Raw genomic sequence first — 21,889 nt, 5'->3', positions numbered from 1 at the left:
TGAAACAATTGTCTGCCGTTGCTTTCACGGAGGGAGAGAGGCAGGGAGGCAGAGGAGGGCCTGACAGCATATACCCAGAACCATCTGCGAGACTGTTTTTGCCCCATCGGGCATTGGGATCTCAACCCAGAATTCCAATGGGCGGTGGAGACTGCAGGAACTATGGGATAGCTACCCACATTGCAATGCTCCGGAAGTCGATGCTAGCCTCGGTACTGTGGACGCAGTCCGCCAAGTTAATGTACTTAGATCATTTTGTGTGGGGACACACGCAATTGACCTGTATAAAAACGATTTATAAAGAACTGACTTCTATAAATTCTAATTTTGTAGTGTAGACATACCCATAGTCACTGTTACTCAATAGCTGAGCTACTGTCACTATTTGGTTTAGCTTCTGTGTCAAGAGTAGCCTCTCCTTGTCTGCTCTAGTTATTCCAAGAAGCAATCATTTAGTGTTAAGAAATTATTACTTGAAACTTTGTCCACGTATGCCATTTCACCAGATTAGGCCTATACAGGTTTACAAATGTTGTGACTGAATTTTTTTGAGTAATGACTAACTTATTGTCTTCTAACATGTACAAATAATATATTTAATGCAATTTATGCATGCAGTTGTAATTGTCCAGGCTCAGAGATCTGGTGCTGTCTTTTGAACTTGTGTTTTAATACAAGTGATATATGTAGGTTGTAAGAAATATTTGGAATAACTGTATTTTAGGGATGTTAATCATAGCCTGTGCTTCTATTACTGTGGAAATGTGACTAGACCCAATTTTAAGCTGTGTAAAGTATGCTTACATATTGGGAATGGGTGCTGTGTAAATCTGCATGCAATACATGGAAATACTTTTTTAATTTTTATCAGAAAAGTGGAGACTCTTCATGTCAGTTGAGTCAAGAGCAGAAGAGTGTCTTTGATGAAGATCTTCAAAAGAAGATAGAGGAGAATGAACGATTACATATACAAGTGAGTAATTCTCAAAGTATTTCTCTTCTGAGGTTTGAAAGCTGGTTATATGTGAACTGCAATGGAGAAAATGAGTAGTAAAGCATCCAAAACCACTCTGTGGTAGCTCAGATCTGACATGGCTTGTGAGAATAGTGAATTAAATTGATGTTTTTTAATGATCCTTTGAAGCCTCAGACCATACTAACTGGCACTGCTGTGCATGTGTTCAAATTCACTTTGAATTGCAGTATGTCAGAAACTTAATTTCTGTGTCAGATTATTTTACTCCTGGGGTAATTCTGCGCCACTGTGCAATGCAGAACTTCATAGAAATGTGTTTTGCACAGATTCTGCTCCCCCTGCCCCCCAAATGGGCTGTAGTGCTGTTGGCTGCCAGTGGGGGCCACTGGACCTGGCAGAGCCCAGCTCGCACATAGGTGGGGGTGAAGAGCAGCAACCTGTCCTCGCACAGTCTCTGTTATCTCCCAGTCTTAGTGATTAATCGGGGAGAGGAGAGGGGGAGCCGGGGCCCGCTCTCTACTCCAGTCTCCAGCCCAGGGACCTTAATAGTAGCAGCTCTGGTAGCTGACTTTTTTTTGAAGTAAGATGTGTACAATTCCCTGGGCCACTTCCCCACAGCAGTCTCGACTTCCTTAATATCTACTTCACTGTTACCTCAGGACCTCCTTCCTTGGGCCTGATGTGGTTTGTACTGCTTAGTTCCTCCAACAGTATGGCTTCTCCTGAAGCTCCTGACATGCGCTTAACTGGCTAACTGGGGAGGCTTTTAACTAGTTTCAGCCAACCCCTTATTGGCTTCAAGTGTCCCAATCAACCTAGTTATCTTCCCTGCCTTCTGGAAAGATCTTAATTAGCCCCAGGTGTCTTAATTGACCTGTAAAAGCAGCAAAGAATACTGTAGCACCTTATAGACTAACAGACGTTTTGGAGCATGAGCTTTCATGTTTCGTATTCACCCATGAAAGCTCATTCTCCAAAACGTCTGTTAGTCTATAAGGTGCCACAGGATTCTTTGCTGCTTTTACAGATCCAGACTACCACGGCTACCCCTCTGATACTTAATTGACCTGGAGTAGCTGTCATTTACTTATTCTGTTAACAGGGATTTGTTTAGCCTGGGGCTAATATATCTGTCTCCCACTACTTTTCTATAGCCGTCTGGCCTTGCCCCGTCACCATGTATATACGCACGCACACACACACGCAGACAGCATAAGTTTTAAACAAACAATTTAATACTATACACAGAAAAGATGATTGTGAAGTTTGGTTGAGGTGGTGGAGTCAGAGGGTGAAATATTTCTCAGGGAATGCTTTAGTGCTGAATGATGAACTAACACTCGGCTGAGCCCTCAAGGGTTAATACATTGTTGTTAATGTAACCTAACACTCTACAAGGCAGCACAAATGGAGGAAGGGGAGACAGTATGGCAGACAGACACACACACCTGTGTGTGTGAGAGAGAGAGAAACATGCGCATTGCCCCTTTAAGTACTCTGACGCCACTCTGCCTTTTTAAGTAGATCAGCAAGTTGAAACAGCAGCTGCTGCTAGCAAGCTCCCTCCATCCTGAGCCCTGTCGTGTCCCGTCCCCCCCTGCTCTATAGACATGGAGTAAGCGGGGAGCAGGAGCAGGGGGGAGGAGGAAGCCCTGACATTAACACCTCTCTTCCCTCTTTCCACTGTTTCCCCCCAGCAAGCAGGAGGCTCTCGGTAGCAGCTCCAAGGCAGAGGGCAGAAGCAGCACATAACAGTGAGGAGAGGGACAGCTGAACTGCCAGCAATTGGTAGCCTGCTGGGCGGCTGCCGCACAGGGAACTTAGGGGAGTGGGGAGCTGATGGGGATGCTGCTGGTCTACTCTGGTTCCAAGCCCCCACCAGCCAGCTGCAATGGGCTGTTCTTTCTGCAAGTGGTGGACAAAGCAGGCGGCTGCCGAACAACGTTATAAGGGAGCATTGCGCAACTTCAAACGAGCATGTTCTCTAATTGATCAGCAATGTAACAACGAAACAACATTAACCGAGATGACTTTAAGTGAGGAGTTACTGTACTTGCTGACAGGTATTTTGAAATAAATTACCAAAATAATTGAAACTGGTGTGATTATGTAGTAGTATTTTGACAAATAAAATTTGCAGAATTTTTAATTTTTTGGTGCAGAATTCCCCCAGGGTTATTTTTTGAAGCTGCTATATTCTGAATAGTGTTTTACAGTACAATGGACAATGCTCCTTTAGTGTTCCAAGATTTATAGTCCTCATGAGGCAGTGTGATAATACGTTGATGAGGGCCACATAAGTGACTACACAAAGTAAAGCAGCATAAGAAACTATAGCTTGTAAAAATCTGCCTTCAGTAGTAAGAGTCTGTGGTGTCCATATGAATTGACATAACTTACAGTATTGGATTAAAAGGAATATTTCAGATAAGAAAATTCCTTTTCTCATTTGTAGTTCTTTGAAGCAGATGAGCAGCACAAACGTTTGGAAGCTGAGCTGAAAAATAGACTTGAGGTTTTGGAAACAGATGCTGCCCAGCATCAAGCAGTGGTGGATAGTTTAACCCGGAAATACATTGATACTATAGAAAAACTGCAGAATGATAAAACCAACTTAGAAGTAAGTTTTACAATCGTACTTACTAAAATGCCTAAAAAGTGTTGCAAATAATACGTGCAAAAATGTTTTAGTACTTACATTGTGGGGTTCTGTTCTTTTTGCATAAAGATCAAGTCTCAGACACTAGAAAGAGAAGCTAAGGAATGTAGATTTCAAGCGGAAGAATGGTAAGTTCTTGTGTTAAAAATACATTTTTCTTAAAGTAAACCAACCAGAGAAGTGATTGCTCTGCATTGCTGCAGCAATTGAATACAGCCATATACACTCATTCTGGTAAAACCAAGATTTACTTAGTGCTCTGTTAGCTTCATGTCACAAGTAACAGTAGTACATGGGTATTGCAGCCACTTTGATTTTATCTAGGAAAAGGAAATAAATTGATCTCATCTCTACATGTTGGTCAGCTACTGTGTTCTCCTAGAGATCTCTGTATCCATCCTCCTTGATATCTGACAAAAGAGCAGTTCTTGCACATGTTGTTAAAATCCTGTTACTCGGAGCTCTTTAGTTCAGTGTTCTTTCTTCAGCAAGAATGCTAGGTAGTTGTAAAAAACTGTAAAGCTTGTGAAAAATTGTGAAATTGTTATTATTTTAGAGGGATGTTGTCATCGTAGAAGAGACACTTGTCTGAAATGTTGTAACTTGTATAGTTACAAGTAACACCTGCAAATAAGTTTACAGAAGTAAGTTATTAATGTGTGTACAATGTCCGAGTAGAATCTTTTACTCTACAGTATGAGCAATGAGCAATGTTTGTCTCATAGACTTGTCTTTATAAAATTCATAACAGCTATTAGATTTCAGTCAAACAAAATACAGGTGAGTAGAAATATGAATAATTATTTTTACAGAGCTCTTTGCAGCTTAGGCTGCTAGGTTATCAGCACTAAATATAGGACTCTGAAATGCTTGTGACACTTCTGTAACAATTATATAATAAATAAATATACTTTGTAGCTACCTGAATTATCCACCACTCACTCACTGTGGGGTGAAACAATACAGGTTGTTTTCTGACTTGGAGAAGTAAAAGGATCCTAAATGTGACATACTTTGGAACTGAATTAAGTTTTCATATAGTGTATGTAATACAGTTTAGAAATAATGTAAAAGTTACTTTGACAATAAATTGACTCTTGCAATGCAACATGGTTATTCAGCTCTCTGGCTTTCTGTGCACTTCTCATTGTATTGGGAGGGGGAAATGAAGAACTTGAAAATCCTGATCACCATAAATGTCAGTCCTGCTGTGCCTATCCTGTGTCTCCTTACTCATATTACGACCTGTTTCGCTCTTTTAAAAACTCTGGAAAAAAGTGGGCAGAATTTGAACATGGGACCACAGCTTAAGGTATAACTGAGATGTTGTTGATTTACTTAAACAAGGTTTGTAATGTTATCCTGTTTTTCTACCCAGCCAGCAGCAGTTAAAGAGCCTTCATGCAGATTTGGGTAGGCGATTGGATGACTCTCTATGCATAATCAATGAAAAAGTACCTTTCAATGACACAAGTAGGTATTTCATTGATTCCCCCCTCTCCTCCCCCAAAAAAGAAAGCGAAGAGAAAAAAAAAAACATTCAATCTTAATTTGGACATTCCTGTGGAAAAAGTGACCACCTTGTGAATTAAACAGATAGATATTAGGCCCAAAAAAACCCCAGGAAACTGAATTCTCTCTCATTACAGCTAATTGTAATGATGCATTTATGATGCTCGATATATGTAATGTTTATTTGGCACTTCTATTCTAACTTAGTGGTCTTTAAATATATAAAGCCATTAATTGTGTAGTAAATACAACTAAAGCTCTATAGAGGGTGTCTTAAACTCTCCTATAACCTACCATCTGATCAACTTAATTTGGACAGAATATTATAAAAAGAGAGGATAGTTCTGTTAATTTATCAACCCCTTTCATGGATGGATCTTTAGGCGGTCATATCCAAGAGGGTTCTATCAGGCAAGGAGAGTACAGTTGTTAACATAGGTTATTGCTTAGATGGGAGGAGAGTACTACCTGGAAAAAAATCTCGATGTCAAGTGGCAGTTTCTCAAATGTATAATGGCCTTTCTTGAGGATCCCATGGGAAAACTTAATGCTTGGTTAAAGCCCAGTAACAAAGGCAAATCTAAACTGAACTCTGCATTTCCCAAGTAGGGTCCTGATTTCTCAGATTCTCTAGCATATCCAGCAGTGGGTTTCTTCCTTTCTCCTAGGAGTGTGGAGACAGGTAAGACGATGAACCGGGACTGGGCAGGTTTAGAACTACATTTTTCTCTTGACACTACCCACAATTCTCTGCTTCCCGGCAGAGCAAATAGCAGGAAGCAGCCCTCTGTTTTTAAGATGGCTTTTATCCCTCCATGTCCAGATATTCAGCCTAACTGTCTCTCTGCTGCGGGATTTTGACATGGAATTTGACCTGAGTCAGCCTGCCCCTTGTGTTCCCTTTCCTGACTCCATCTGCTGCAAAGTGGCCAAAGAGAATAAGGACAGAGTCAGGGTCAGAAAGTGCTCAGCTTCTGCATCTCTCCTGTAGCTTCATGTTAAGGGAAAGTTGGAATGCTTTGCCAGGCTCCCCAGCAGAAGAGACAGAGCCCAGGCAAGCAGAGAAGGTCAGAATTGTCCTAGAATGTTTTGGAGGATTCTCATCCCATCCTATGCAACGCATGGTCTGGGTCACAAAGGGCTACTTGGGTAGGCAACAGGATACCCTCTGTTCCCCATAGAGCAGGTCTTAGTGCAGAAGAGCCTGAAGAGAGTGAGGAGAAGCAGCAGCAGTAGTAACAGAATTGCATTGAATGGCTTTTACCTCTCCTTTGAGCCATCATCCACAATGGGACAAGTAATGGGCTTAGCAAAGTTAGCTCCCCAAACCTCTACCCCCTTGGCAGCCTTATGGGAAATTTGCTGAGGAACTCGTGACCTGGTTCCTCACAGCTGTGTTTGTGGGCTGCCACGGGTTAGTGGGATGTCCAGGAGATGGGAGCCCTTGCTTCCATGATCCCCAGTAGCTTGTCTGGTGTGTTGCCATGAAGCCAGAGTTCCCAGGGAACATATTTTCTTTTGGAAACACCAAAACATTCACTCAGTGGGGACATTTTGGTGTTTCTGTAATGAAATGTATTAAAGAAATTCATATCCTGCAAAAATTTTCAGGCGTTTTGGCCTTTTATTCTGATTTGGGGGACCCATTTTTTCCCAAAAAACTAATTTTTTTTTTCCAGAGGTGAAATTCACTTTCCTGCCCAGTCTATTGCTTATTCACCATCTTACTGCTCTTCAAAAACAGTTTTGGCTTTGCTCTCCCACATCAGTGTTGCCCAAGCTGAAATCAGTTGTTGCTCCCTTTAACATTTGGACACAAGATGTATTTGCCATGTGTTTCTCTCTTTAACACCTACATGTTCTTCTTTCTGAGGTCTGAGATATCTTTGCTGGTTGGGCTGCCAGCATGTGACATTAAGCCTACAAGGAGATCTTACAGTTTTCCCTCATAATTTCTCTTTTCTCATGAGATTAGAATTCAGTAATCTTGGATCCAGTTCTTGCTCTTCAGAACAAACAAATGTGACCTTCATGACAGTTCCTTACATTTATCACCAGCAAAAAATAAACAAGTTTGTCAAGTATAAATAATATAAAAAGGACAGTGCATAAGTTACTTTGAAATACATTGTTTCCTCTTCCTGTGCATATTGACCTAAAGTATGGATCTCTTCAATTAAATTTTCCTATATATTGATTTCAGTTACAACCCAGAATACAAAGTTTGCAGTACTCACTTTATATTTATTTTTGATTACAAGTATTTGCACTGTAAAAAAAAAAATAGTATTTTCAATTCCCCTAATACAAGTACTGTAGTGCAATCTCTTTATCGTGAAAGTTGAACTTACAAATGTAGAATTATATACAGAAAATAACTGCATTCAAAAATAAAACAATGTAAAACTTTAGAACCTGCAAGTCCACTCAGTCTTCCTTCTTGTTCAGTCAATCACTCAAACAAGTTTGTTTACATTTTCAGGAGATAATGCTACCCGTTTCTTGTTTACAATGTCACCTGAATATGAGACCAGGCGTTCTCATGGCACTGTTGTACCTGGCATCGCAAGATATTTACATGTCAGATGCACTAAAGATTCATATGTCCCCTCATGCTTCAACTACCATTCCAGTGGACATACGTCCATGCTGATGATGGGTTCTGATTGATAACAGTCCAAAGCAGTGCGGACAAACACATGTTTATTTTCATTATCTGAGTCAGTTGCCACCTGCAGAAGGTTAATTTTCTCTTTTGTTGGTTCAAGTTCTATAGTTTCCTCATCAGAGTGTTGCTGTTTTTAAGATTTCTGAAAGCATGTTCTACAGCTCGTCCCTATCAGATTTTGGAAGGCACTTCATATTCTTAAAGCTTGGGTCAAGTACTGTAGCTATCTTTCAAAATCTCACATTGGTACCTTTTATGCATTTTGTCAAATCTGCAGTGAAAGTGTTCTTAAAATGTGCTGGGTCATCATCCGAGACTGCTATAACATGAAATACATGACAGAATGTGGGTAAAACAGAGCAGGGGACATACAGTTCTGCCCCAAAGAGTTCAGTCACAAATTTAATTAATGCATTATTCTTTTAATGAGCGTCATCAGCATGGACGCATGTCCTCTGGAATGGTGGCTGAAGCATGAAGGAGCATACGAATTTTAGCATATGTGGCAAGTAAATTCCTTGCAATGCTGGCTACAAAAGTGCCATGCAAATGCCTCACTTTCTGGTGACATTGTAGATAAGAAGAAAGCAGCATTATCTCCTGTAAATGTGAACAAACTTGTTTGTCTTAGCGATTGGCTGAATAAGAAATAGGACTGAGTGGACTTGTAGGCTCTGAAGTTTTACATTGTTTTGGTTTTTAGTGCAGTTATGTAACAAAAAAAAGTCTACATTTGTAAGTTGCACTTTGACAACACAGAGATTGCACCACAGTACTTGTTATGAGGCGAATTGAAAAATACTTTCTTTTGTTTCTTTCACAGTGCAGATATTTATAATCAAAAATAATATACTGTATATACTTGTTCATAGGTCGAATTTTTGTAGTAAAAAAGGGAAGCACCAGAGAAGGGTGTCGGCTTATGAACGGGGATAGAGAGGGAGAGGTGGGACACAGCCCTTCCCCCCAGCAGAGGGAGCAAGGAGGGGCAGCAGAGCCAGAAGGGAAGAGGCGCAGGGCCAGAGTGTGTCTGCTTCTGGGTAGGCTGCTCTCCCCCTAGCTGTGCCACTTGGCACCGCCCCCCTAGAGTGGGCTATGGCTGTGTCACCTGGTGTAACGGCACAAACAGCAACCTTCCACTTTTGCAACTAGTTGTAGTTTCTGCCACACAAACTTGAAGGTTACTGGGCATGCTCAGTTCGGGTGAGCATGCTCAGTGCACCCAAAATAGGGAACTGGGAGAGAGAGCTTTTTGTGTCGTCACATCAGCCCTCCGGAACACGTTGTGGCCGCACTGCCCGGTCTGGCTGTGGTCACTCTGCCCAGCCTGCCGGAGCAGCTCCAGCCAGGCCAGAGACATCCTCCCCAGATAAGGTGGGAAGGGATGGTATGGGGAGAGTGTCCGGGTCCTGGGCTGGGGTGGGGTCATGTGGGGGGTGGTCGCAGGGGTTACTCCCTTGACCCCCAGCTTCCACCCCCCAAAACATTTTTCCGCCACTTGCTATCCCGGCCTGTCAGGGTAAGCAGCTGGTGCACCAGGACACTTTGTTTACTTAGGTTTACCTCCTGCCTGTGGACGCTGGAGGTAAACTATCTCAGCCCACCAGCGGCTTATCCTGATATCCTGGGAGCCAAAGTTTGCCGACCCCCGAATCATAGGGTTGGCTTATGAACGAGTCATAAAATTTTTCCATTTTTACTTATCTATCTTGGGGGGAGGGGGTGTCAGCTTATAAACAAACCGGCTTATGATCGAGTATATATGGTACACTTTGATTTGAATTACAACACAGAATACAATATATATAAAAGTGTAAAAACATCCAAAATATTTAATACATTTCAGTTGGGATTCTGTTGTTTAACAGTGCAGATATTTTTTTTAGTTAATCGTATGAGTTAATTTTGATTATTCGACAGCTCTATTAAAAACCATTAAAAATCCAGATTTAGAATGGAAGTGCCATTTCAGCCACAACTTGGTTACAGTCATTATGCTAATGTGGGGATATTCATTGTGACTATTTCTAAAGTCAAATGATTTTTTGTTCAGGTATATACTGTTTAGTATCAGCTACAATTTTTCTTTGCCAAATCTATAAAATTTATTTTATACTCAGTGACATTGTGGTAATGCGGACATTAAATTTAGCAGATTTCATTGTTAGACTGTCACAAGAATTTAATGTAAAAACACGATTCCATTATTTGTATGTGTAACTGTCAATTTTTGGCTTGTAGGATGTAGTCAATATAATGCTCTTAATGTACCATTACACAATAGAAGATGTCAGGTAAGTAATAACCTTACATGGCTTATGGGGGAGGGATAGCTCAGTGGTTAGAGCATTGGCCTGCTAAACCCAGGGTTGTGAGTTCAACCCTTGAGGGGGCCACTTAGGAATCTGGGGCAAAAATCAGTACTTGGTCCTGCTAGTGAAGGCAGGGGGCTGGCCTCGATGACCCTTCGAGGTCCCTTCCAGTTCTAGGAGATAGGTATATCTCCAATTATATATATAAAACCTGTCAAAATCTATTGCTTTTTTACATAAATGTAATATGAATGTTCAAGACAAAAATGTAAATATCCTATTGAGCCTGACACTGCAATAAGCCAGCAGGCTGTTTTGGCTGCACTGCTTTTATTATTACACTTCAGTGCAATTCCCTCCTCAAATCCTCTTTATTTTACAAAAGCACAGGTCATTCAAGTTCCACTGCTGTGCTCTGGTCAGGCCCATTGGAGGAGTGATATGTTGCCCAGAGGCCCCACCTTCATGTGTCATAAAGTTCTGGATCAGAGCAAGTCCACTTGCAGTTGGCTGGTGGTTATATCACTATTGTGTTTTGCTGGTGCTTTTGCTGAGGATGTGGGCTAATGCTGCTTCCATGGCTCTGCTATGGTCATGGAAGGGAAGAGGAACCACTGGATGTAGTATCAAATATCAGAGGGGTAGCCGTGTTAGTCTGGATCTGTAAAAGCAGCAAAGAGTCCTGTGGCACCTTATAGACTAGATGTGCTAAAGGAGTTGGTGGATGTGATTGCGGAGCCATTGGCCATTATCTTTGAAAACTCATGGCGAACGGGGAGGTCTCGGATGACTGGAAAAAGGCTACTGTAGTGTCCATCCTTAAAAAAGGGAAGGAGGAGGATCCAGGGAACTGCAGGCCAGTCAGCCTCACTTCAGTCCCTGGAAAAATCATGGAGCAGGTCCTCAAGGAATCAATTCTGAAGCACTTAAAGGAGAGGAAAGTGATCAGCAAGAGTCAGCATGGATTCACCAAGGGCAAGTCATGCCTGACTAACCTAATTGCCTTCTATGAGGAGATAACTGGGTTGTGGATGAGGGGAGAGCAGTGGATGTGTTATTCCTTGACTTTAGCAAAGCTTTTGATATGGTCTCCCACAGTATTCTTGCCAGCAAGCTTAAAGAAGTTGAGGCTGGATGAATGGACTATAAGGTGGTAAAAGCGGCTATGGGGTCATCGGCTCATACTGTAGTAGATTTTCAATGGCTCCATGTTCTAGTTGGCAGCAATTTTCAAGCGGAGTGCCCAAGTGTCCAGTCTGGGGCCAGTTTTGTTCTATTATTCTATCTCATTTATATGTCTGGAGGTGATGGCGGGTGGACTGCACCTTTCAGCCAAGTTTGCAGTATGACACTAAATTGGGTGGTAGTACGTTGGGGAGGGGGTTAGGGGATAGGATATAGAGGATCCTAGACCCAAGGTGTAGGGTTTGAGCTCCAAAAAACTGATGAGGTTTAACAGGAGAAGTTGGCAGAGTCCTGCATTAGGACGATGAGAATTCCCTTTCACTGTTTACAGACTTAGGCGGAACTGAATTGGTAGGCAGAGTTTCTCTGCAGAAAAGAACCTGGGGTTGTACAGTGGCGAGAAGCTGGATATTGAGTCACCGCTACTTGTGCCCCTTGTCCAAGTAAGGGTTACTGCATTTTGGCGCCTGTTATAGTAGGAGCTCATTAGCCAGCAGATCGAGGGATGTGATCATTCCCCTTATTCGCATTGGGGGAGGTTCATCTGGATTACTGTATCCAGTTTTGTTGAGCCCCAGGACTACAGGACGGATGTGAAATTGGAAAGAAATTCTCAGCGGGGGCACAAAGGATGATTAGGGGCTGAATGACTTATGGAGGAGAGGGGCTGGGGACCTGGGATTTTGTTTATCTGGCAGAGAGAGAATGGGGGATTGATAGCTCTGGTTTCAACTACCTGGAAGTCGGGGTTCAAGGAGGAATGAATCTAGACTGGTTCTCAGTGTACTTTGATGACAGAACCAAGGAGTAATGGTCTCAGATTGTAGGATGGGGAGGTTTAGTTTGAAACATTAGGAAAACTTTCACTCAGGAATGGTTGACAGTACTAGAATTGAGTACCCTTAGGTGTACGGTGCTGGTCGGTGGATCTCCTTCCTTAGAGGTTTTTAAGGTCAGGCTTGACAGCCCTGGCTGGGATGATTTAGTTGGGGTTGGTCCTGTTTTAAGCAGGGGGTTGGACTAGATGACCTCCTTTGGTTCCTTCCAACCCTGATTTTCTATGATTCTATGATGTATTGGAGCATGAGCTTTCATGTGTGAATGCATGCATCTTACAAAGTGGGTATTCACCTACGAAAGCTCATGCTCCAATACGTCTGTTAGTCTATAAGGTGCTACAGGACTCTTTGCTGGATGTAGTATGCAGGTTCCTGATTTCAGCATGCAGGGATTCCTTTAGAAAGATTGCTGTGACTGCCCTCTGCTCTTCAGGAGCCTCTCTGAAGATAATGGGCTCACTGTCTCTGTGGCCGTAGCCAAGCTGGGAGTGAATGGATGGCTGCCACTGGCCTGTTTTGTGGTGGAGATAGTCTAGCTCCAGGCAATTGCTGAGTGATAGGGTCTGGCTGAACCAATGCTTGAAGTGACCTCCCTTTTTGGGCTGTGGAAATATGGTGTCAGTCAATCTGACCCTGCCTCTGGTACAGAAGCAGACCCATACTGGTTGGTCACTAATCTGCACTCTTGAAAATCTGTTTTCAGGGCAGATTTTTGCACTTGTAGTTTTATTGCATTAATGAGATTCTACTGTAATTGCACCGATTGAAATACACAGGGGACACCAGGATAGGAGGAGAAGAGTGGAGTGTTTGGGATAAGTTAGGGAAATAGACAATAAAAAGAAATGTATGAGGTATTATATCTGGGGAGACTTAACAAACAGTGAAAATTTATAACAAATTTTGTCCAGACAGGGTAGAATAAGAAAAAAAAAACATGGGGTGGCTGTAATAAATTGTGAAGGTAGGGTCACAGTATACATCTACAGCAAAGCACCACCAGAAAGCTAGGTTACATGAAAAGGAATATACTGTCTTAAGTTAAAGACTTCTTTAAGCTATTCTTGGGGATATTGTGTGCAAATTTTGTAGTAATAGGCATGTTGGCTTGGTTAAAAAGCTAGACTTTGGATCAGATTCACAAAGGTATTTTGGCATCTTAAGATTTAGATAGATGCCTAGTGGCTTTTAGTAAAGCACCTAAACAAGTTTCAATGGGAGTCAAGTGCCTAACATGCATAGCTGATTTATTAAATCCCAGTCAGTGCCTGTCTACATCTTTAGGTGCTGAACTCCCATTGAAGCTTTTTTAAACACAGCTAGGCACCTAAATACCTTTTGGAAATTTGGCCTCTTGTTTTTGAGTTTCTAAGTATTGAAATACTTAAATTTTATAAATTGAAAGTAGTTCAGAAAATTGGTACAGCAAAATGCTGGTGCAATGCTGCATGGTATAAAAGTATTCTGTATCTTTCATAGAGTGGTATTGTGCAGTTCCAGATGCCTTTGTTGTCCCACCACACAACACGTTAAGACCCACATTTTAAAATATGGTAAACTTTAAAACCATATATGCGGATCTCTGGATACAGTCCTGTCCTGTCCTTCAGGCAGAAAGATCTAATTCACAATAGGGGATCAAACTTGATAGGAGTTACAGATAATAAAAACTGTTCTTGTCCCATCTAATTATAAGCAGTGTTGTTTTAAGGTCTCAATTTAAATAAATTGTATTTGTAACTGAAATATACTAACAGTAACTGTTTATGTTAAAGCTGAAGTTGCGGGACATTGCTGGTCAGGCTTTGGCTTTCGTTCAGGATCTTGTGACAGCACTTCTGAACTTTCATACTTACATGGAACAGAGAGTCCAGATTTTTCCCATTGATTCTGCCACTGATACTATATCGCCATTAAATCAGAAGGTAAACTTTTATTTTTTTTCAGTTAATATTGTACAGAAATTTGATTACCTTATACTTTGGCCTGTTCGTGATCAGAGGACATATCCTCTGATCACTGTCATGGGAAACACCTTATTCTTCCCTTATTGGAGCAATATTAATAATTTCTGAAGGAGTAGTCTTTCTTTGGAGGGTCATTGCTGTGACAGGAATCCTTTGGGTGTAGGAGAGGGGATGGTTGTAAAGAATCCTGTTCTCCCCTTCCCCCCCCTTGCCTTCACTACATGAGCATTACAATTGTCAAAACAAGGCTCTGCTAGAAGTATAGAAGCCAAACTAAATTGCATTTGCGTTTATTAAATGAGCCAGCAGATTACCTTCAGATATCTAAGTATTACACTACCTGAGAGCTGTCCTTTCTTTTTAATACCTGCTATAAGAATATTTTGAGAGATAGAGAAACATGAGGATGAGAAGAATGTGAGGAACAGAGAAAGGTCTAGCTAACTGTATACCTTTACATCTCTGTAATGGGAAACTAAAAGGGAATATTAAAGGTGGAAGTGTTATGGTTCACATACGATTAACTTCTGCACTCTGTTCCTAAGTTATTCATCGTCTCTTACTGTCTGATCCTGGGCTATCTGTCTGTTTAACCATCCTTAATGTTCTAGAGGGATTAAAAAGCTTTTTATCCGTACAGTGCTTTGAGCTATTCTTAGGGCTTTTCCCCACTGGCAGTATACAGCATAGTAACTTTCTCATGCAGGAGTGTGATAAAACACCCCACTGAACACAGCTAATTTCAGCGTGGTAAAGTGCCAGTGTAGACAGTGCCCCTTGTGGAGGTGTTTTGTTTTTTTTAAACTGCGCCATGACCACACAAGCCACGTTAAAGCGCTGCCATGGCAGACTAACCCTTAGATGGAAGCGGCTGTGGAAGGGGTTGTATAGAAAAAATTAATACTACCTGCAATGAAATCTTTTCCTACAGCATAATACGTGGTTCAGAGTTGTTGAGCATATTCCATGTGATTGCCTGTTTATTTCCATGGGATAAAGGTTAGAAAAGAACTTTGTCTACCTGCACTTTGCTGTAACCCAGAGCTGTCACTGCTCTGAGATGTTGGATCTAGACTTTCAGTGCCCAGAATAGCACTTAAATGGTTGGACAACCCAGTTTACTTTTGACTACTGTAATTGTGGAAGGCTTTTCCGTTCTTTAGCCGCCTTATCTAATGGTTTGGACTTCTAATATATTCCAAATTATTTAGCTTGGTTACTAAGCTAAAAGTTATCAACTTCTCCACTCTCAAGGTCGCTAATACTGTTGCTAGTACTATTAATTAAATAGCTCTGCACTTTGAGCTACAAGAATTAACTTTTTAGTAATTGGTTCTGTGGTAGATTTAAGGAACAGAACAGAAAATTGATTAAAAAGTCAGACACTTCAAACATCTGATTTACTTGCATTCCTCTATGTACAGTGCAGTGTTAATTTTAACTTCCAAAGTGCTGTTGTACTCTGAAAAGTGCGCAGCAACAGCACAATCTTATATAGATCTGGTCCTTTTGTATGTTCAGTGCCATATCTACTGACTTAAATGACAAATTCTTCCTTTTTGCAAATCCTTACAGCACTGCAGAGGCAACACAGCTGAGTTGTATAAGCTGTTTGTACTTGGTCTTCTACATCCCAAGAATTGTTGATATTCCAATCACTTACACCTATGCAAACACATTGAAGACCAAGACACTATACTGGTATCTTTGGGGACTTAGTGCCCCACAGAGCTTTCCTTGGTGGTGGTATGATGGCAGATATGACCCAGCTTGACTCTGAGTTCATGGTGAATTTGTAGAGCTGGCTATTGGAAAAGAAACTCATTTTTACTTGTGAATTGAACACATTTGGTTTGAAAATCATTGAAACACAAAATTGCATTTCGCAGTAGCCCCTTGTCTAAAATTGCTGTGCAGGGCAGATCTGCATAATTCAATTTAAGTGAATTTTGTAGTTGTGTAAGTATCCAGCTGGACAGTTGTGAAGCCTGATATTATATTTTATCCACACAACAGACATGGCGTGGGCAATGGTGATGCAAGCTATCTCAAACTGTTCACAATTTGCACCTCTGGGTACTACTGCAATGCTGTGACCGGGGTCCTAGTGGGGAGCCAGCTGTGGTCACTCAGTTAGGGTGAACTGCAAAGAATGAGGCAGACAATCTCCAAAAAGCTGGTGGATATTCCAATACTTAGATTCACCAAACCAGCACAAATAGCTTCTTTATTACTTTACCAGTTACTCAGAAGTCCAAACAACACAGTTCCCTTAAAGTGATCCAGCCTTGGGCTCCCGTCCAGGTACCCACAGCAAATATGATGAAAATTTCTGTAAATCTTATTTCATCATATAAAAGAACAGGTTCTACCAATCCCAAAGGATCGGACACAGTACCTCCCAGGTTAATGAATGTTTCAGATCTTTCCCAAATACACGCTACAGCCAATTCTTATTAATTAACTAAAATTTATTAAAAGAGAGGGAGTATGGTTAAGAGGTCAGTATACATACAAACATGAGTTCAGTCTATTGAGGTTCAGATTCATAGCAGAGATGGTGAGTTTCATAGTTGCAAAGAATTCCTTTAAAATTCAGTCCATAGGTTATAGTCCAATGTCCAAATCTCATATTCAGGCATACCAGCATAACTTGAGACCTCAGTCTTGTGATTCAAACTTCACCTGATGAAGTATAAGCAGATCTGAGATGACAGAATCAGGACCCAAGGATCTTTTATACAATTTCATGTCCTCTTTGGCAATTTGGGCATTCCTCAGGGAACAAAAGGTAATTAGGATGACTCTGAAGGATGTCCATCATGGGTCCTTAGCTATAGGAATTAACATAAGGCCATTTGCTTGTTCCTCCACCATTCACAGTACATTCCAAAGAGAGATGAATACCAAGATATCCCGTGTTTACAGTTCATTTAAATGATAGGATCTTCTTTTGATCTCTGAATTATCAGGATACAGCATAGACAGGGACTATTGATTACATTGTCCACCCTACTCATGCATATGTAAATACACAAAAACACAATCATCTCCCCACATGTCTTCTGTGGGTAACTTATTTTGCAGGATGTTTAACCCTTTCTAGCCATGAGTCACAAATGCAAACTTTAAATGAATAAAATCCGATTTCTTAGTGAAGAGTTGGCCCTTCTTGATAGAGATTCATCTTCGTCAACACTTTTGGAAATCATTGTTAGCAGGAAAAGGTACCTCCACGTGGGACAAACTGATAAATCACTGCTGCTATTTGATCCTTCAGTTTCTAATAGAGTCTCTGATCCAGTAGTTTAGGTGTTTGGTTTATTTGTTTTTGTTTTTGTTTTTCTGTCCTCTGAGCCTTTTCTGTGACCTGGTCTTATTCTTACCCTTTCGTGGTCTAATCGTTGCAATACACTCTTGTTCCCAGTTCTTCCTCTGTGGCTCTCCCAACAGTTCAGTATCTCATGTCAAAGCTTCTCCTGAAGCTTTCTTTTATTATCTATCTGCTTGACAAGTGTGATCTCAGTTTCTCCACTGAATTGTCCAAAAACATCCCCCTCTGTGCTATGGAGTTCTCATAACGTTAGTGTCATGAAGTGGGTTAGCACGCTCGTACTGATGTATTTTCTCCCAACTCCAGGTTTTGTCTGGCACTTTCAAGCTATTCCTAAATTTTCAGAGTAGATGTGGATAGTTCTAGGTTCAAGTATTACTTTTTTCTTTGTGTATTCAGCATCAGACCAGATAGCTCCAAGTCCTGACAATACAACTCGAGAATATTCTGCTTGTGGTACTTCAACATCCTTAGATTTACCAGTTGCCCTTTGTTTAATCCTTTTTTGTTAACATTAGATTACATCACATCACACTTTCATTTTTGTAGGGTCCTTACTATATATCTGGTAGGGGCTTCTAAATGCTACTGCAGTATAAATAATACCTGTGGGTAAATGAAGCCAAATCCTTTTATTTGGGGGGGGGGGGAAGAGTTGCTCTGAATTATTATGGCTTCAATCAGAATTTGTAGAATAAATTGCATCAAAATTCTGTGTTGTCACTACAGTTGAAAACCAGTGTTATTCTTATGCATCATAATGGGTTCATAACCTAATAAGAATGCACGTCTTAAAAGCACTATTGTTCTAAAGTAGACCTCTTTGGAAGAAAAAGTTATAACACTTTTTTTTAAAGGGTTCTGAATGAAGCTTTACTTTTAAGGCAGCTCATTAGTTTTCTGTAAGTGAGCTTTAGGGAGATAGAGGTTCTGACTACTGTGCATAGCCATAAAAAAATCCATCTTCCTTTTCTGAGGGGTTTGCTCCAGTATCCCTGATCAGAATTTGCTTTCAGTGTTTTTTCCTCCCCAAAATAGTGCAGGGTCTGGTGCCTTTCAGAGATGGCTGCCCATCAGTAGGGGTGTATACCTTTTGTGAAGCACTTTGGGATCCTTCACAATGAAAAGTGCTATATTAAGGTGAAATATTCATCTGTCAGCTTTGAGTAGTTTGTAATCTTTACTAGCAAGTGCCACTTAAACCTCTTTGTATTCAGTTCTCACAGTATCTTCATGAAAATGCATCCTATGTTCGCCCTCTGGAGGAAGGAATGCTTCATTTGTTTGAGAGTATTACAGAAGATACTGTGACTGTGCTGGTAATATTTTTGATCATATTTTTTCCTGATGAAAAACAAATCATTACTGTGCAAATAGCTCTTAAATCTGGTTATCTTTTCCTTAGGAAACAACTGTGAAATTGAAGGTCTTTTCTGAACATTTAACTTTCTACACATGTTTTCTCAGGAAGATTCTTCCTTATCAGTTAAAAAGGTATTTTCCTCTTGAAATCTGTTAAGAGTTCCAGCTTGTATTACCAACCCGAACTCCTCAAAAGTCATCAGCCCACCCTCAAAACACCATGCAATTGGTTTAAACACGAGATTTAAAAAAAAAAATATATTTTAGGGTTTTCTGTGCTTTCTGGCTTTTGAGGCAGTAGACAGCATTTGGGACACACTTGCCACATTTTGCCTACAACCATGAGGCCTAGAAACTTACATTTGAAAAAAAGCTGAAGTTCTCATGGTCGCAGTCATGAGTTTGAGAAAAATAAGATGATGTGAATCTTGTGATCAATCCATGAGATTTGGCAACTGTGGAATCACTTTAAGTGAGGTTGTTTACTGAAATCATTGATTTCCTGGGTCTGCTCCAGGCTTGGATATTTGTCATGGAATACTTATGACATCTTCGAATTTGCACCTGTAAAACAAAGCCACATGCCTGTCCCCTTTGCAGGTTGTCGTCTTTCTCTCTTTACTCCTGTGCAGATCTTATTTTCTGCCCCATTGGGTGGGTTGGAAGGAGGTGGATTGTGTCTTCAAAATAATACTCAAAATTGAGGTATGGGCTAGGAGGTGTGGAAGGAGAGAAATTTCTTGTCCTATCCCCATCCCCTCCCCCAAAAAATCCTTGATCACTGTGTGGGATGGGGAAGGGACAAATGGGATTATCTTCAACTTGATAGGACAGTCCTCTCTCTGCTGATAATTCTGTAATTTGTCTTCCCGAGAATGCATTTTCTCATTATTTCCTTGTACTCCAGAAGCTGGATATGAGTCAGCAATGTGCCCTCATTGTCAAGAAGGGCAGTGGCATATTGGGCTGTATTAGCAGGAGCATTGCCAGGAGATCAAGGGAAGTGATTATTCCCCTCTGTTCGGCCATACCTAGAGTATTGTGTCCAGTTTTGGTCCCCCCACTACAGAAGGAATGTGGACAAATTGGAGAGAGTCCCGCAGAGGGCAACGAAAATGATCAGGGAGCTGGGGCACGTGATTTACGAGGAGAGGCTGAGGGAACTGGGGTTATTTAGTCTGCAGAAGAGAAGAGTTGGGGTATTTGATAGCAGCCTTCAACTGCCTGAAGGGGGTTCCAAAAAAGATGGAGCTGAGCTGTTCTCGGTGGTGGCAGATGACAGAACAAGAAGCAATGGTCCCAACTTACAGTGCAGGAGGTCTAGGTTGGATATTAGGAAACACTATTTCATTAGGAGGGTGGTGAAGCACTGGAATGGGTTACCTAGGGAGGTGGTGAAATCTCCTTCCTTAGAGGTTTTTAAGGCCCAGCGTGACAAAGCCTTGGCTGGGATGATTTAGTTGGTGTTAGTCCTGCTTTGAGCAGGGTATTGGACTCAATGATTTCCTGAGGTCTCTTCCAGCCCTAATATTCTATGATTCTACTCCCCTATCTGTCTGTATCCATCTGTTTTCTCTATTTTATACTTAGATTATAAGACCTTTGTGGCAGGACTGTCTCTATTCTGTTTGTACATTGCCTAGCTCAGTGGGGTCCTGGTCCATGCCTGAGGCTACTAGATGCTAAGATACTACAAATAACAAATAAGTCATTAACAGCAAAGAAAATGAAGCACCAGTATGGTGGGTATTGGAAGTGGAAAAACATCTTTTTTCCATTATTCATAGGTTATGAATAATCTAAAATTGTCTAAAGTACTCCTAGTTGAGTCATATGCTGCGGAAGATCAACACAGCCCTTGTAAAGTGAAATCATGCCTCATCAATCTATCAGGATTCTTTGAGGGTGTCAACAAGAATGTGGACAGGAATGATCTAGTTGATATGGTGTACTTGGACTTTCAGAAAGCTTTGATAAGGTCCCATACCAAAGGCTCTTGAGCAAAGTATGCAGTCATGAGATAAGAGGGAAGGTCCTCTCAATGATCAGTGACTATTAAAACATAAGAAACAAGGGTTAGAAATAAATGGTCAGTTTTCACAATGGAGAGAGGTAAATAGCGGGCTTCCCCAAGGATCTGTACTGGGACCAGTGCTATTCAACATATTCATAAAGATACCTGGAAAAGGGGGTAAGCAGAGAGGTGGCAAAATTTTATGATACAAAATTACTCCAGATAGTTAAGTCCAAAGCTAACTGCGAAGAGTTACAAAGGGATTTGACAAAATGGCAGAAGACATTCAGTGTTGAGAAATCCAAAGTAATGCACACTGGAAAACATAATCCCAGCTATGCATACAAAATAAGTGGTGGTAACTAATTTAGACCCCATCAGGAAAGAGAACTTGGAGTCATTGTGGATATTTGTGAGAAAACATCTGCTCAGTATGCAGCAGCAGTCAGCCCCCCCTGAAAAACTAACAATATTAGGAACCATTAGGAACGGTATCAATAATAAGAAAATATGACACTGTATAAATCTCTGTTTGCCCATGCCTTGAGTACTGCATACAGTTCTGGTCAACCCATCACAAAAAAGATACATTAGAATTGAAAAAGATCTAGAGAAGGGGAACAAAAATGATTAGGGTATGGAACAGATTCCATATGAGGAGAGATTTAAAAAGACTTGGAATGGTTAGTTTAGAAAAGAGACAACTAAGAAGGGGATATGATGGAACTTTTTACAAAATCATGAATGGTGTGGAGAGAGTGAACAAGCAAGTGTTGTTTTACCTCTGTGTAACACAAGAACTAGGGGGGAGGTAACTCAATGAAATTAATAGGCAGCAGGTTTAAAACAAACACAAGGAAGTACTTCTTCACACAACACACAGTCAACTTATGGAACTTGTTGCCAGAGAATGTTGTGAAGGCCAGAAGTATAACTGGATTCACAAAAAGAATTAGATAAATTCGTGGAGCATAGATCCATCAATGGTTGTTAGCCACGGTGGTCAGGGATGCAATCCCAGGCTCTGGGTATCCCTAAACCTCTGACTGCCATAAGCTGGG

At 41.1% G+C, this 21,889-nt stretch overlaps 1 protein-coding gene across 2 annotated transcripts in view; it reads left to right on the top strand.

Annotated features, from left to right (window-relative positions):
* PPP1R21 (protein phosphatase 1 regulatory subunit 21) overlaps positions 1-21,889 on the top strand; it is a 102,492-nt gene that overhangs the window by 37,460 nt on the left and 43,143 nt on the right. For both annotated transcript variants that reach the window (XR_012655630.1, XM_075064418.1), the window contains exons 4-11: positions 872-973; positions 3,432-3,596; positions 3,705-3,763; positions 5,014-5,108; positions 10,057-10,109; positions 13,927-14,076; positions 18,670-18,771; positions 18,858-18,946. Coding sequence is in view for 1 of the 2 variants with exons in the window: in XM_075064418.1 (XP_074920519.1) it covers positions 872-973; positions 3,432-3,596; positions 3,705-3,763; positions 5,014-5,108; positions 10,057-10,109; positions 13,927-14,076; positions 18,670-18,771; positions 18,858-18,946 (815 nt within the window). In the remaining variant the exon portion in view is untranslated. The remainder of the gene's footprint in view (positions 1-871; positions 974-3,431; positions 3,597-3,704; positions 3,764-5,013; positions 5,109-10,056; positions 10,110-13,926; positions 14,077-18,669; positions 18,772-18,857; positions 18,947-21,889) is intronic.

This window comes from Chelonoidis abingdonii, chromosome 3, assembly GCF_003597395.2.
Source record: "Chelonoidis abingdonii isolate Lonesome George chromosome 3, CheloAbing_2.0, whole genome shotgun sequence".
NCBI classification, from domain to species: domain Eukaryota; kingdom Metazoa; phylum Chordata; order Testudines; family Testudinidae; genus Chelonoidis; species Chelonoidis abingdonii.
The sequence above is the reverse complement of the archived record's forward strand: the minus strand, read 5'-3'. Positions and strand labels throughout refer to the sequence as shown.